Source organism: Strix aluco, chromosome 4 (assembly GCF_031877795.1).
Source record: "Strix aluco isolate bStrAlu1 chromosome 4, bStrAlu1.hap1, whole genome shotgun sequence".
In the NCBI taxonomy this organism is placed as follows: domain Eukaryota; kingdom Metazoa; phylum Chordata; class Aves; order Strigiformes; family Strigidae; genus Strix; species Strix aluco.
Window position 1 is genome coordinate 13,273,351 of NC_133934.1, and position 17,749 is coordinate 13,291,099.

General features: G+C 40.1%; 1 protein-coding gene across 3 annotated transcripts in view; it reads right to left on the reverse strand.

Annotated features, from left to right (window-relative positions):
• Nucleotides 1–17,749, reverse strand: part of TBC1D14 (TBC1 domain family member 14) — a 76,021-nt gene that overhangs the window by 29,271 nt on the left and 29,001 nt on the right. For 2 of the 3 annotated variants that reach the window (XM_074822059.1, XM_074822057.1), the window contains exon 4: nt 2,426–2,544. In XM_074822059.1, the coding sequence (XP_074678160.1) occupies nt 2,426–2,544 (119 nt within the window). Of the gene's footprint in view, nt 1–2,425; nt 2,545–6,997; nt 7,119–17,749 lie in introns of those variants that run through there. The other variant, XM_074822060.1, reaches the window with a different exon arrangement.

Below are 17,749 nucleotides of genomic sequence, written 5' to 3' on the forward strand. Positions count from 1 at the left end.
TATGCTGAGTAATTTCCTTATGTTTGGTAATTTCAGCATTTTTATTATTAAACTAACTGAAACCACAGGCTGATCTTCATAAATTAAGGGACTACACTGGTATATACCAAGTTGGTAGTTCTGATTTAAACTGACCTCTACAGATAACATACAACATGCACCATGTTTAAGAGTTATACCCACAACTTTCTTCACACATGCAGTAATGACTCCCTACACCAGCTTCCTTTTTCCCTCTGCTGAGACCCCATTTCTCTTTTAAAGGCTTAACTTCTCCCCCTCACTTCTACACCAACAAGTTGCACTGGAATCATCCTCTATATTCTCCAGTTATCAATACCAACACAGCCATCTTGATTTGTGATTAAAGACTGAACTGGTAAGATCTCTGCCATACAAATACACGTGCTCGTATGTCAGACCACATTAACTTTAAGCTAATCATATCTGTAATTAACATAACCACACTACATATCTCATTCAACTACAGGATCACCAAAACATCAGAACAGGAAATGACTAAGTATTTTGTTCTTCTGTATTGTAGAACACTATTGTATTCCTAGGACAGTTTATATCTTTGATTACTAAAAAAGATATGCTAAAATTCACTTTCACATTCCTGTAAGGTGTCACACAAGGCAGCTGCTAGCCATTAACACAGTCACCACTAATAGTAGTATGCTTTACTATTTACATAATCATATAACCTGTACAGTGTGCATAGCCATGTGATACATGCCTATGAGTATTTTTTAAAATCAAGATTGTTACAAGAACAAGAAAAGTGGATTTTCACATTAGTGTCATTGTTAAATTACAGAGAACGATCTACTTACTCTTTTCCAGTTTTATTTATATAAATTGGCCAGCATATTTTTTAAATCCAAGTCTTTAGAAATGGTGTAAGTTAGGGAAAGTTTGGAAAGGAAACCAGATGAAACAATGCATGTTCCGTTAACCTAAATTCCACCACTTAAATTATTTGTCCTGTCTCTTAACAACATCACCATACATGTGAGATGATGTTTAGTATCTATTAAGATTCAACACTTTTTTCAGTTAAAGCTAGAGGGACTACGGAATATTTATTAATTTTTTCCCAGAAAGTTTTACCTAAACCCTACAAATGAGTGCAAGATCAAGAGCAACCATTTTGGAAAAAGTCTCATGGCATTTTTGCTCCAGAAGTCTTAAATCTTTTTGTCATAGGAAATCAAAAATAAATTACTTAAAGCCTAACAGGTTAAAAAAAATAGTACGCAAACTATAAGTAAACAATTAAAGATTCTTTAGAAAGATTCATCAGAGGACGGCACTGTTGTCCAGAGCAATTTTCCCTACTAGACAAAAGAAATGATGACTCAAGTGGTTAGAATCTTAAAAATACCTTTTCTGCTAGAACTTCCTCAGTCTATCAACAGTAGGAAAAGCAAGCAAAATCTGAATGTTATCCTCTAAGGTATCACTAATTCAATCTATCTGAACACTGTACTTTTCACATTATCTCACAAAGAATGATTTTTAACAGACAGGTTTTAAATACAAAAATAAACTAGTATGTATTGTTTCCAGCTATACACAATAAAACCCGCTCTAACAAATAAACACTCTTACATTGTTCTAGATGTCCCAAGAAATCTTGTCACGTAGCCTACCAATCAAGCCAAAAAGTGTCTTAAATAACCCTACAACTTTGATACGAGCATTCTTCATACGGATTTGTTGATGAAAACATGGACCTATGTTATGCCAGTTCTTTACATCAATACACAGCTATATTAAAAATGCAGATGCCATGCCTGTAAAGCTGGGTAACATTCATAAATTGACTAAACATGACTGAATTTGTGTAATTCAGGAACAATTCATGGTGAAGCAGCTGCCAGTAAATTGTTATGGAGTTAGTCTGCAGATGCAAGAATCTCCCTGCAGTAACAGAAGCATGAAACAACTTACCAAGTACTTGACAACCTTTAAAATGCAATGCTAAACCCACTGCAGAACAATCATTGTATTGTTTCATTATTTATGGAGGTGTGGTCTTTCTCTGTCTAAACAGGACACTGTATCCTTGCTTCTCAATTTCTTTAGCAAATACCAGCTTCATTTTTATGCTTATGTCCTCTCAGGGAAAATAAAAATCCCTTATTTGTGTTTAGAAGGTAGAATTACTCAAAAGTAGAGCTCTGCTCTCCTGATTACTTCCTTTCATACAAAGCCATTGCTTTTATTATAAAATAAGCTTACTTTCGCGTGAATAATTTTTCTCATAATCATCCCACTTTCATATTCACTAGCCTGAAAAAAAAAAACCCTTTAAATTTTAAATCATCTGTCTAAGTTAATCAAACACACACAGTAAGAAAAGCTTTGCTAGCCTAATTTTAAAGAGACCCTCACTGTGGTATTTCCCAAAACTTACGCTGGTCTGTCCTCTAAAATAAGTGCTGTTGTGGAGAGTGGTTCAAAATCAAGATTCTTCCTCACATTCTGTTTAGGAGAGAGTGGTCTGTGAGCTCGTCCAGTTTTTTCTTCATATTCCTAAAGAAAAAGACAGGGCAAATTACAAGAGTGGAGAACACCGAGATGATGCACATGAGAATTTTAAAAGGGTCTACTAAAGTCTTCAAGATAATGATTTCACGTCTCTGCCCAACTGCAGTCCCTTTAAAGCTTTTCAACTAGAGGAACCTCAGAATTGAAAACAATGTTAAAATTTATGTTCTGGAGTGAGTTTTGATGGGTTTTTCCATTCCTTCTATTTGTAGAAACATCTTAAGTTCCTCTGAGTGCCAGCCTGCTAAGAATGAGCTTACAAACAGCAGATACTATCTGAGGTATAAAATAAGACCTATTTAAAATATTTTTGTTTTGATTTACACAGTTTAGAAATTGAAGCCAAAACTGACAAGCTCCTTGTCTTAAAATCTCATCATAAGATTTCTCCTACCCAAGCTATTTTCAGATACAATAGTTCAACAATGGCAAAAAAAAGTTAAAATCATGGTTAGTCAGGAACCCCACACTTGTTCTTATGCCTTGAGGTATGACAATCCTAAATCATAACAGAGCATAACGTATTAATTTGCGTTTGTAATGCAGACACTGACACACCGGAGCAAGACTAGCAAGAGGCACCAAGATGACTGGGGTCTCTAGAGCAAGCAACACATGAGGTGAGGCTGACAGAACTGGGCTTGTTCGGCCTTCAGAGCAGAAGGCTTTGTAGGGATCTTTGGTAGACAGCAATAACAGGATGGTGAAGGTTGAGTACAAGTCTCAGGTGCTTGTATAAAGAACACGAAGACAACAGGCACAAACTGCTACAAGTGAAATTCTGGTCTCAGGAAAAAAAAAAAAAAAATCACTAGGAGGTAGTCAAACACTGGGGACAAATTTCCTGAGTCGTGGTGAAACCTCTGACCTGGAGGGCATTCAAAGCTCACGTGGGTGAGCCCTGGGAACCTGGTCTAAGCAGACTCTGCTCTGAGAGGGGAGTTAGCTCCTCAGCAGTCCTTCCGCCCTTAATTATTGTATCACTATGATCTACATTAGAGAACTTGGCATTACATGTACCATGCTATTTTTATTTTTCCTACAAACACTGTTTTGGAAGAAAATGTACCAAAACCATGACCTAATGGGATAAAACAACCTTTACACAACTCCCATCTACTCCAAAGCTTGAAGTGCTATAGCAAACATTAAGTACTCAAAGTATCAGTGATATGCAAACAATAAACACGGTCAAACAGTCCAAGAGAAAAATCAAGTCCATATTATAGATACTTTCACATTCAACTTTATAATGCATTTTGCCACTTCCAAAACCCACCTGCTTACATGTATACCTTGTTTATGACATTTATATTAAAATTTTTAAAAAAGGAAACTATATTGTGAAAACTAATCATTATAAATGAGCGCTACGAACAGTGTTCCAGCCATAGACTTTTTCCTGCTAGCACAAACCGCTCCTCCAAAGGTACTGATCTCTTTCGCTCAACCTAACCTGTCACTTATGAAAAAACTTCCTTGGGCAACAGATCCAACCTTTCCAACACAATCAGAACAGCCAGAATCATTCAGAAACTAAACCAGGATCTTTACCACTTCCAGAAATGCCTTCTCCTCCAACCTCACCTTAAAAAAAAGGATGGATGAAAAACACACATGAATGCAGAGCAACACGGCTTGTGGTTTTCTACTCTGAGTCGTGTAATTCGCACTCTAGTTCAAGCTAGTTCTGTGGGACTCATGGGTGCAGGTCTGTGAAGTGCTCGGGACACAGAAAACCCCTCTTTTTTCTTGTTTGTTAACCAGGCACTGTCTCAACAATCAATCCTATGATGCCTGCATTGCTGTGACGGGAAACACGGTCATGAATTTGGAATGTCTGGCTCATTAATACCAGTTAATACTGCTATGCATGACATCAGTTTGAAAACAAGGAAAAGAACCAAGAAAAACGTATTTCAACTACTGAATAATACTTAGTTTTGTTTAGTAAAGGGATAGTGTTCATGCTGACAAAGCTATTCACTAAAAAAAAAAAAGTCCTGCGAGAAAATAAGCAAAGAAATATAACAAAAAAGGTACTGTGATTGACAGCATATTCAGAAAGCCAAGACATTATTCTTGCATTAGTAACTCCTTGCAAGCAGCCGATAGTGACCAGCGTATGAGTGCACCATCACAACGTGCTTCAGCTGCACCATCAACTGCAGAGCATATCCACTGTGCTGGCAGGAATGAAGCAAATGGACATTCTTTCTTCCAGTTTCTATTAGGAGACTGATTTTTTTATTAACTATTTTTCACAAATTAACATAGTCAAATATTAACCTCTATTACTGCCTCCACAGACAAGGTGAACCTTGTCCCCAAATCTGTTTTTACTCCTTTGAGACACTACTAGTGAAAGAAAAACTATTCAGCATCCATAAGAAACTGCTAATATGCAGAGATCATCATATATTGATCTCCCTAAAGCATCACAGAACTTGACATTAAAACACATGCAACCAATGCTTATTACAGTACAAGTTCCAGAAAAACTGCTTGATTTTGGCTTATGAATATGATTTTCAGGGTCTTCTTTCATTGAAAGCCAACTGCAGAGCAAAATTGCTTTTGGAAGATAAGAAAAACTGTGCACACTGGGCTACAATGGGGATTTTATTCTGTACAGAAGAATTTAGAAATCTCATTCAGCTAAGCACAAAGTTTTCCAGATCAGCACTGTGCCTATCATTCTTCCATGAATTTCTTGGTCAAGGAATGTTTTATTTTAGAATATGGGTGGCTAGTTACAAGCACTGGCATATTAGTACAGTTATTCAAACCTCTTAAGGAGCAAAAGCCCACCCTGCATTTCAGCAAGTATTCACTGACGTGTTCTACTCTGCACTACCCTACAGTAAAGAAGCCAGACCAGCATAAAAATGGGAGTGGCACATTTTATCAGATTGAGTCCTTTGTAGTACTTCCATCCTTTTCAGTGGCAGCCAAAAAAGAATAAAGATGTCTGCTGGTGACAGTCATTATCTACAAGACCGGGGTTTTTTATTAGGAAAAACTGAAAAACAAACCAAAACCCTACTCCACCCCCAAAAAAACCCCAATAAACCAAAAAAACCCGAAACACCCAAAATTCACAGAAGACAAAAGCTAGTGAAAATGATCTTTTATTCTAGTAAGAAGAGAATGCAATTTTGAACAGAGCACAATGTATGATACAGCAACGAAGCAGACTGAAGCCCCCACAAACTCATATTAAGAGTATCTGCTGACAGAGCAAGTAGAAGTATTTGCACATACAGACATACTGCAAATAGGCTGAACCACACAATAGCTCATTTTAAGATTTTTCTTTTTTTTTTAAAACCACTCAAATCTCTCACAGGTACAAATAATTCAGCATCTATTTAAATCCTATACTGTAATTAAGGGTTACGAACCTGATATGGTTGCAAGTTAATTTTAGGATCAATTTAGGATGAGCTGATCGTTTACAATTTAGACTACATCCTTATCACTGAGATCACTTAGGCTTTCTTCCAGGTTTCGTCTTAACCTATTCAGCTTTCAGCCACAATAACTGAACCAGGGTTTGAAGATGTTCTAAAGGAACGTGCTGTAGATTAAAGCACTGATTTAAAAAAACCCAAACAAACAAAAAACCCCACAGAAACACACTCCTCCGAAACCGAGTTTAATTCTGGGTGGAAACTGGCAGCTTTGCAGTTGAAATGCAAGAAGCTCAAGTTGTGATGATCCTCTGCAATTCTTCAAGAAAGAGAAGCTAACCTGCAAAGGGATCCTAAACCACCTCTACGGAGACATACAAATAACCCACCAGAACACAGGGTAAGTGCTAAAAGATCAACTGCGCTAACCAGGAGAGGGCTGTGTGACTTCTCACACGCACCGAGCCTCCCCGAGGAGCAGCAGCACAGCATAACTGAACCTACAATAACATAAACCGCTCTATCAAGGTCATCTTGTTTCGTCCCTGTTTGTTTAAAGGTAACCACTCTCCGAGGGAGTCGAACATGAAATATTCATGCTAGGTGCCACAGAGGCAGACACCGGACGGCTCGACTCTTGCTCCGCGGCCGGCAGCTCTGCACGGGCCGGGAGATGACCGGCCGTGAGCGCTCCCGCCGGTTCCCAGCCAGCAGCCTCAGCGCTGAAGCAGCCCGAGCCCCCGGGCGGGCCTGTGCCGCCGGCCGGTCCTTGCCGCTGCCCTCCGCCCCCGGCGGGGTCTCGCCGCCCCGCCCGGCACAAAGGGGATCCCCTTCCCGGAAAGTTGGTTTTCTACCAGACCCAGCAGGGCGACTTAAACGGGGACGAGGCTGAGTTTACCGATACGCGGCGAGGTCCGCGCCCACCCATCCCGTCTCCCCCCGACCCGCGCGCCCAGCAGCCGCCCTGCCCTGCCCGCCGGCGGCACGGCTGCCCGCACCCGCACGCCCAGCGCGGCCTCGCTCACCATGAAAGCTGCGGCCCTTCACAGGCAGCGGCGCCGGAGCCCCATGCCCGCCCCACACCGCGGGCCTGGCTCCCCGCCGCGGCGCCGCCCGGGCCCGCACGGCCTCGCGGGCCGCCCGCCCCGACCCTGCCCTGCCCTGCCCGGGCCGCCCTCCGCGGGCGCAGCGCCTCCGCCCGCCCGCCCCGCCCCGCCAGCCCCGCTAATCACCCGCGGAGCCGCCGCGCCCGATCGGTGCGCTCCGTCTCGCCCAGCGCTGCCTGAGCACGCACGGCGCGCCCGGCGGCGGCCCCAGGGGAGGGGCGGCCCCACGGGAGAGGCCTCGCCGCGCCGGGGCCCCGGCCAGCCGGCCGCACGCCTCCCGGACGCCGCGGGGAGGCCAGCGCCTGCCCTGCCCGGCGCCGCGCTCTGCCTGGCACAAGCTCTCCGGCCCTCGTGCCGCCCGAGCGGCTCCTCCCAGCGCGGCTCGGATCGATGACCGAGACCCTGCACCAGCTCCCGTCCCTTCGCCACAACCATCTTTAACCCAGAACAGCCCGGAGTTAGACGCGCTGCTTAGGGCGCAGCTGCATTCCTGATACACCGGGACGCCGCTCTGTTGGTTTCCCACACTCGCGCTCCCCCTCCCCGCGTCCCCGGCTCCAGGTCGGGCGTTTGCGGGTAGCGGGCAGGGTACGGAGCCGTGCCGAGACAGCCTCCGTAACAGCCCTGAGCGTAAGGGCAGCTGAACCTCGGCAGCCCTGAAATCAGTCCCCAAGGAACCGCAGCAGTCTTACGCTGAAAACACTTCCTACAGCATAAGCGTTTTAGTTCAACTCATGCTCGGTCCTCTTCAGACAGCTCTAAAACAGAGAGATACAGATCGCTTGCACAGTGCAGAAAACTTCCAAATCACATCTCGTTAAATATTTTGCCTCAATCCAGATTAATTAAATTTGCCATTTTTCCTTTGTCCAAAAGCTCTGTTACCTAACTCAGGGGAGGTACCCAAGTTGCTGTGGTACCATCTTTGGAAGAGCCACACTTTATCCTATTATCTACTCATCTGCAACCGTTAGTTGTCCTTTTCTCAGCACTCTACTAAGGATTTCATATTCCTTAATCTCATTGACTACTGTTTGCAGCTGCCAGGCTGCATTGCTCATGGCCTTTAATCAAAGCCTGATCCTGAATCACAAAATGAGCAGCAGGGACAGACTTGAAAACAACCAAAGTCATTTAAGTATTCTGCTTTCAAGAGGTGGCTTTGTAAAGGCTGAGATAACTTATTTTCTTAGAAGTGCTAGCTGTTGTATCAGCTATTGTTTTCAACCTGGGACTTCTCATCTAATTCATGGATGCAGCAGTATAATATCCAATAAGGACCACCTCACTGTTTAAAAGTATCTCAGCTTCATTCCCACCACCACCGATTAATTACAGACATCTGGCATCCAAGCATCTAGGGTCAGAGCACTAATAATTACCACAACGGCAAGTCAACATAGCTCATGAAAAGCACTACAGCCTCCAATGCTAATGCTTTTTCTCATAAGCTATCTGAAGCAGTAAATTTTTGCATGTATCAAAAAACATTTATTTAATATTACAGCTATTAACACAGAAAAAACTTCAGATCACAAGGAAGAGCAACCTTAGGTGGACAACAGTATTCTTGTGGTAAATCTCCGTGGTTTCACAGGCTGAAAATAGAACAATACTGCAGCTCTTCTGGACATAGGAAATAGCCATTTGTCAATCCACAAAAAGAGGAGCTCAACCAACTATGGATTCTGCAAAACACTGATTGGGAGAAAGTGATGCTGGTGACATAGGAAGACACTTCCGTGGGGTGAAAAGCCAAGTATGCTCTGTAACTCAAACCATAGCTAGCCACACATTACACAGTTGGTAGCAGTCACTATTTCTAGGCTGCTGCAATTATGAAAGTACCTGAGGCTACTCAAACAAGTTATGCACAAGCTTTAATTACATGGTGTTTTTTCCACTGGAATTTCCACAAGACAGCAACTGCACCAGGTCTGCACAAACAACAGACAATTGTTTTTCCTGGGTTTTGATTCTGACTGCTACTTAAATATTGCTTCAACATTCCCTTCTGTTGCTTCATAGCTTTCTACTGCATGTTCATCTGTCCATCTGCAATCTCTTGCCTTTTATTTATGAAGTGGTTTAACAGACAAATTTAAGCTGGTACACACCCAGCACTTCACTGCTCTCCCCTGCCCTTCTGGCCCCTCACATTTTTTTGTGCCCCCATTAAGTAGTTGTGTGACTAGTACACCACTACTTGTACAACAACTAGTACAATGCACTGGATTAGGGAAATGATACTGCTAAAAACTAACCTTTTGTTTTGCTGTATTAGTTTGGTTACTCTGGTTATGTCTGCTGTGGGGCAGTGTAAATGTGGAAGTAAAAGGAAGGAAAAAGGAGCAAGCAGCAGGACTGTTTCTTTCAGAACCTTAACTGAAACCAGCAGACCATGAAACTTGTGATGATCTTTGGGTCAGGAAACTAACATCGGATACTTGACATGGCACCAGGCCATAATAAAGCAATTTTAGTTGAGGCTCTTACATATACAGTAATCAAAGAGAACTTAAGGAGACTGGCACCTCAGGCAAAGATTGGATTATGAGAATATCCTTCAAAACTTAACAGAAAGAGAATACAAACTTCTGAGTTCAGATATTAAACTTTCAAACAACTCCTTAAGGGATATATATGAGGGCTTTTTATATAACTTCAAAACAAGTACAGAACTACTCTGAAACGCAATTAGTCTATTAGTTACTGATCTAACAACCTGAGAAAGCCAAGGTGCACACTCAACCTGTACACTTTGCCAAAGTGATCTGGCAAGTTCTACAATTAATTAGTGGTTCAAGAACTATCAGTCCTACTTGCTTTACTCATCTATATATATATTTAATCCTCTTATGTTACAGAAAGGATACTAGAGCAGAAGATATCAATGTGATGACAGAACTTGATTGAAATAACATCGTGTGTGTGAAGTTTTATCTTCCACCAAGATATCCTTCTTGTCTTTAGTACCACAGTATTCCCCTGTTCCCTACTTAACAATCGAGGAATGCTTAAACAATGTAAGGGTAAGACGCTATGGCCAGTTCACATGAGGAAAACCTCACACTACCTGTTTTTAGGCATCACTTCAAGTGCTCTGAAATTTCCCCCTTTTCCCCTGAGAAGCATCTACTTGTCTCTTCTGATTACAGGTGATTCGGAGCTTGGGCTTGCAACTGTGGTCTCACACACTTACACTGAAGTTAAACGAATAAAATAACGCACAGAACTTCCAAAAGGTTAACAGTAAAGAGAGAACTGGAAGCCACATACTCTGCTTTGCAGTCCTGTGCTCCAGCCACTGGGCTATTTTAACACTTTTTATGTGTATGTATTTTTATAGCGTCATATTTTGAGCAACAGAGGCATCAAATTAAGGAACATTTAAAACCTAAGCCTAGATAAGGCCAAGTTAGGTCTTCCAAGAAAGAATAACAGTTTGCTGTTTTGGAGTCTGTCACCTCTAATCATGCAGCGTGCTACGTATCAGATGATTCTCACCCTCAGGGTTCACATTTCATTTGTGCTGTATGTAAATAATTTAAGTGCTTTTTGCTTCATATAGAATGACATGCTTTATTAAAAAGCAAGGAACCTAGAATATTTCCTTGTATTTGAAGTACTCTGAGAGACAAAGCGTACCTATGAACCACGCAGCTTAAGAACAGCTCTTTATTGTCAAATGTGGGATCTTTAATGAGATTGTACAGCATGCTGTTACAAGAGACTCCGATATGAGTCACAGTAACAAAAAAACCCTACTACTGAAAAGGAGGTAATGTAATCTGCATATATAAGCATGTGCACAGTCTGCCTATATACTATCTGATATACTGCAGTATCAAACAAGTGGAAACACCTACCAGAAAGGCTTCCGGCAGGGCAAGCATCTGGTAAATGCTTGAGCAAGAGAATACAAGCTAAATGATTTTTTTTTTTTTTTTTTAAATGAACATCTGTCAGAATAAAATACTACCAACACCTGTTTTCAGCATATCCCCTAAATGTCATTTCCAGGGACTGCGATTACACTGGATATGGACTTCATGTAAAAACATAATTTTACATAAACTGTATGTCCATTCACTGATCTCCCCACCTCAGTTTTCTGTATAGCCTCAGCACCATACTCTTCCAAATAATCTCTCAGCAACTTCTTCCAACCATTTCACACTAGTGCTGATGTTGCAGAAGAAAACTTATCTTTCCTATCTAGTCTCAAATAACATGCTCTTCAGTCTGGCTGAAGAGCGTGTCAGAAATATCCCCCTCATTCTGAGTGAGACACAAATAAAAGGACTCTCTATGCTGCACCAGCTTCATGCTGACACCATTCTGAAGTGGCCAAAGGACCGGGTTAACTCCAGGATATAGGAAAGGAGTCACAGGAATATGGCATTTTATCTTGCAAATATGACCTCAGGTACTTGCAATCTTCAAGACAGCATAAAGTCATCCAAGAATGGGTGTGCCCATGCACAACTCCTCATATTATTATGCTGTTCAGATATCCACCACAGCACAGTTACTATTTTTGTTTGCAAACAGCTGTCTATGTAGGCAAGTATGTGCAGGCTTGTATTCAGCTACATGACTTCAGTAGGTACACCAAACCAGTGTGAGAAAAGGTACTTTGCTTGATACTTTTAACCATTCCACTTCCCTCCCTGCTTTTCAAATCCCTCCACTAATTTTGATTCTGCTTCCTTATCAAGATTTGTGCATCTCTAAGGATTTCTGACCTTTTCAAGTTTGATACTTGTCTACCCTTTGAAATTACAGAAAATTGAGGTGACAAGTCTATTGCACTGAAGCTTCTGAGTGGTTTTCTACATCCATGTTTACTTCTCTGATCCCTGAAACTACCCTTGAAGCAGTTACTGGTGCCAATTTCTTACATGTCTAACAAAAGCTTCTTTTGTACTTACACTGACAGTATGTTTCGTACGTCTCATCATCTGTTCGGATTGGTGGACTTCTGTGCATATTATGTTTAATTGTACAAAAAAACTGTATCAGCATGTAACTTTTCCTGAATATAATCTTCTTTAAAAAGCTGCAGTCTCATCTCTTCTCATAACTGAACCTTAAGTTGTAAAGCCACACACAAATATAAATAAAATGTGTGAAGGAAGGCAACATATCTTCATAGTCTATCTTAAAGCGATGACCATTTCCAGGCTTTAATATTCATAAAACTGTTTCGACTGAACTTTGTCATGCGAAAGAGAACTTCTCAGTAGAGTAAAAGAAAATTTTTATGTGGAGATTACTAACAGGCACAAAAAATGTGTAATAAAATCATATTGAAAAATGAGATCAAGTGTCCTCTGAGAAAGAGAGGGAGAATGAGAACATAAAATTTGACAAAATATTTTTACAGTCTTACTTCAGAAAGACACTTAAGGAAAAAGTACCAGTCTGGCTTTTTAAAATCCTTACATCTGGATCCTCAGAGTTTCCAGTAACATGCATACAGTAACTTCATTCATTTGCAGAGCCAAAGAACATCAGCTTTGTTTGCTGTTGCTAGTGAGCATGGTAAGAGCCTTTCAAAACCTTCACCTCCCCCCATTCTTTAATTTTAGATGAAGTTTGAATGTATAAACTGGAAGACAGACAAAGAAAACCTTTGGGTCAGGTTTCTTGGGAGCTTGCTTCTGCTTAACACAAAAATAAAATATTGCAGTCTAGCAAAGTTTTCTCAATTTTACATTTTAGCAATGCAAATTCTAGTCTCCTGTTAGGATAGGGAGTCCCACCACAACATTTGGAGGCTAACACACCTGTAAGGATTTATCTCCAGCTTTGCTTCATAGTAAATGTTTTGCCAAGTGTTTGTGTGATGCAACTTTCTAGAGTATGTGCCAATATTTCCAGGCTCGCTCTCTCTACAGGACTTCTATTTGCATTCAAAAAACCCATGGGGGAAAAAAAAAAAAATTCCAAAAACCTCCTGTGTGTTATTTATCAGCATGGATGGTGGAAGGTTACTACACTGAAAAAGCTTACTGGCTACACAACGATGTAGGTGTTTAAGTATCTATCTGTAAGCACTAGCAGACACACAAATGACAGCTGCATGTTGGATTCTCATTTAATAAAAAATGAGAACAAACTTCCACCAATGTATCAGGTTCTGAAAAGTTGTCTTCCCTGGCCTTGAAATTTTGGGGGTAGGAAGAGCTGTGTACTTCATCCTCAAAAGTGAAGCACTTTTCCATGAATTTGTGGCTTCCTGCATTTAAAAATAATCTTGTGCCATGTGAATTTATATTCCACCTAATGCTAAGCATCAACTTGGGCTACAAAGTAACTGTTTCAGTTACAACAGACAAAGTTTACCATCTCACTGGACAACTTTAAACTTACTCCATTTCCCCTGAAACATGCCACTGGCAATGAAACAGGCCCTTCAGTACAAGAGTAGTCAGCTGATATTTTAACTGCAATAGCCATCTAACAAAGCTTATGCTTCTATTTAGTATCTTCATGCCAGAAAGAAGAACACCTATCCTTAAACACCACCTGTTACACCTATTTAGGATCCCTCCAGCTTCCAAGGCCTTTTGACCCCGACAACTTGTGAGGAGTTTTAAAGAGAGATAAAACTAAAACAAGAGCTTTAAAGCTGGAAAAGGAAGAAAACCAACTTCTCACTTCCTTTCAAAACATATTTTGTAGCTTGTCATAACTGTTAAAACTGATAGTCAAAGCTTGTACTTTCTATTAGCATGACATTCGTAACCTATTTTGTGCTTTCACAGGTTCACAACATAAGGGAAGAAGTTCCAATAGCATCAAAAGCAGCACTTTGGCAGCTAGAGTCTGCTAGATTATGATACTTGGGTGGGTCATATTACATTCTTTTATTATTAAAATACTCAGGAACAATCCCCTTCTGCCATAGTATTAAATTAGCCCTTCATTTACTGAGGATGGGAGCTATTACTCTTGCTTTATCTGTTTAAATATGATAGATTTATTTGAGGCAGGTAATTTTCAAGTCAAGGGCAACACACTCTTTGTAGAGTAATACAGTCAACTGGAATTGCTGAATAATCTATCTAGCACAGTTCTTGGAAAAAAAAATATTTTAGGACTTCAGTGACAAACCAGGTTTCTTTTCTCTATTTTTGTTTACTTTCACAATAATTAGATGCTCTTTACATATGATTACAATAAAATAATATTTTTAATTCGATCAGAAGACAGACATGAAATAGCAGTGCATTAAGGCAACCTGCAAGTTTTGGGTTATAATCCTTAAATGGAAAGATTAGAGTTATGCCTTTATTTCTAGAAATTGCAACAAGAATAAGCATAGGTCAGTTTTAAACTAACCACAGTAAGTATGCCTTCTTGCACTGCAACTACGCTTTTGTTTCTTCGTTCTTAAAAAAAGGAACTCAGGCACACTATGACAGATCTAAATCCTGCCTTTTTTGAAGGCTGAGGAGTAGAAATGAACCCAGAGGAGGAGAACACAGGAAGTGACTCATTTACACCCTAGGACTTCTACTGCAGAACAGAAAAAATGCACTACACCTTTTATAGCCTAGAATGCTTTAAAGTGTGAATGAAGTCTACATGCAAACACTCACCCCATCATTAACAGCTATAGCCATTAGTCACAATGATTTATCCAGTGATCTGTCCAAAGACAAGCTCGTATGAGCAGAAGACAATGCATTATGCAAAATCATAGATCTAGCTCCCCCCAGAATCAGCAGCCAGCTTGAACCAACCACTTCCTCTTCAAAAAGCCCTGAATGGACCATCTGAACACAAAACGCTTAGAAAAGCTCAGTATTTTTAGACAACTGCCACCCATCAGCAGAGGGCTGCAGATGTAGAACATGTGGCACCAGCCAGCCATGCTGCACAGCTTCCATCTGGAGTGCCCTTGCACACGGAGCTGCACAAGAACCTCCACGTCAGCAGTCAGAAGACTTTTCTCTGGTTTGGTGGGGTTTTTTTTTCCACCCTGGATAAAACATGCAGCTCTCAACAGGAGCTTTCATCACTGCCTGTCTGAAGCATGGGTTGTAATTTCTTTCAGTATTTCTTGCTGGGTGCAACACTTTTCCACCTAATAGGTTCAAGCCAAAAAACAGACTTTGAGTAAAGTGGTCTTATCAATCATTTAGGACTATTGTTTAAAAAAAAAAAAAGAAAATCAAGTGAAGAGCAACCTGAGTGATAACTGACCCAAATCAACTCATGAAGATTCTTCCTAGAGTACTGTTATAGGCTCAACTATTTATCCCATAAAAAAGCATCACCTATGAGCCAAGCAATGTATTTAGCTGTTTCAAGAGCTCATTTTCACTTTATCATATGGTGCAGAGCAAGCCTCTTAAGTACAATTGATTTTAATCGACTGGAATGGTGATCCCATGTATAGTCATGATCTAATTATTACAGAAAAATATAATTGGTAAATCATTATTTCCTGTTAGTGCACCACTCCTAAAAGAAAGCCTGTTGTGTCTCCAGCTGAAGACAGCCCAGTTGGGAAATTTTAGCATTGGTACCAAAAAAGAATAAGACTTAATACAATATTGTATTAATGTGATCATCAAGGCTGAACAGTCTGGCTCAAATGACTTTGTTGTAGTGGTAAGGGCAGAACAAGCAAGGTGTGCTGGAAAGCCTGACGATGAGCTCTTATGCTGCCACTCCACCTACAGCGTGCCTGGAATCTGCTCCCTGGGCCTCACACAAACTTGTTACCCACAGCTGCACATAAACCCCGGTAGTTTTCCACTGTACCTGAGGTGGGCAGACTGTTTTCATCATTGGTGGCTTCATGGCAGGAATCCAACCGACCAGTAATTAATTTATTTGAATCCTAAAAGAAAAAGTCTCCCCACCCCCCACAAGAGAGCACTGTGGCTTTCAAAAAATAAATCCTTGAAAGTTTGGGAAGGTGACAATCCCTAGGTTAAAAATCATAGCTACTTTTTATTAGTAAGGAACTGCCATTAGAAATTCTAAATATTCTGATACGGAATGTCAGCAAATGAGATCCTAAAATATTTAGACCTGAATTTATGGGTAAAGATTGTTACTGAAAGGCCTCAAGTGTTGTATGTGCTGAATTTTTCTGGTATTGAAACTCAAAGAAAACAAAGACATTCCATTGAGCTCTTACTCTTATGGAATTCATACAGTTAAATTGAACAGTCTTCATAGGGTCACAGATTTGGAAGGGAAAAAAATTACACTGATTGAAAAATTGATTTTCCTATTACAGAAAAAAAGAAGGTATATATGCTATTAAAAAAAGTAATTTCATTTAAACTGCTCCTTTGGGAAAGACAGCTGTAACATGTCTCTTGGATATAGCTAAAATATGACTTTTCTCTATATACATTAGTCTGTTAATACACAAGATCTCGACTGGCCAGTTGCAAACAAGTTCTGTGAAGACTGATCACATGAGAGCAGACAACCAAATGATATGCTGAGAACAATTTTACCTCTTCTTGAATATTTAAAGGAATTTATTTTTCAAGAACGTTCACTAACAAAACCACTGGGAAAAAAAAGAAAGAAATTGCAAACATACAGTATTTATATCTGCTGTTCTTACTAATCTTGAAAAGAGTTCCTGAAAGAAAGTGGCTGCAAAGTCTAGCTCAGTTCTATAGTCCACTGGAAGGGAAGATAATTTAACTTCAGTGTTTATTCTCAGTGAAGTACTGTCATCTGTCTTTTAGTGCATTTTCACACATCAATTACAAAAGCAACTGACATAACCGGTTCTGCTCGAGCAGGATTCCTAAAGATAATTGATACAAAAAATTAATCATGTAAACCTGCACTGTAAATGCACTTCCAGCTTCTCGGATGAGATTACTTTTTTCTGACAGCTTTTAAGCTTTAAAAATTTAACTGGAAAAAAGCTGTACAAAAGCTCTTAGTAACCATGCAAAGCAATTCAACTTTAGCATATGCCAATATTGATTCTTAACCAAAAGACTAATATTCATGTATATTGTCATCATTAAAAGTAGGACAAACAACAACTTAGCTGGAGTGATTTTAATTCCCACATTGTTAAAATACAATACGATGCTATGCCATGTATACATTAGTTGAACAAATGAGGGCTGTCAGAAGAGTTTTTTATAGGACTTGAGAAAAGGCTTATGAGCTCAAAAACCTGTCTGACTATTCTTTTGGTCAGAGGAAAAAAAAAATGCTACTTTTCCTTTCATATTGTGCCTGGCTCAGTTCTGTACGTACAGCCATCTCCAGTCATAGTATAACAACATTCAACTTGTGAACAGCAAGAGAAGTTTGAGGGTCTGGAGTTTTCATCATTTATTTATTTATTTTACAAGTAGAAGGCAAGAAGGAAGTAAAAACTGGTTATTTCTAAGATCAATTTTTACCCACTTTGCAGTTCAATTACTTTTTTCCGCTTCTTTCTTGCAAACTTCTTTCAATCTCAGACAAGATTATTATGGGGAAAGTATTGGAACAATGTACAGTAAGAATGTATTTTAAGGATTGTTCCCTTTATATAAGTTAAAAAAATGTGCACAGAAACACATCATCCTTACCTTTCACAAGACTATTTAAGTTTGCAGTCAACTTTGTTCATCTTGTTGTGGAAAAAAAATAATCTTTCCTCCATATGATAAAGGTATCAGA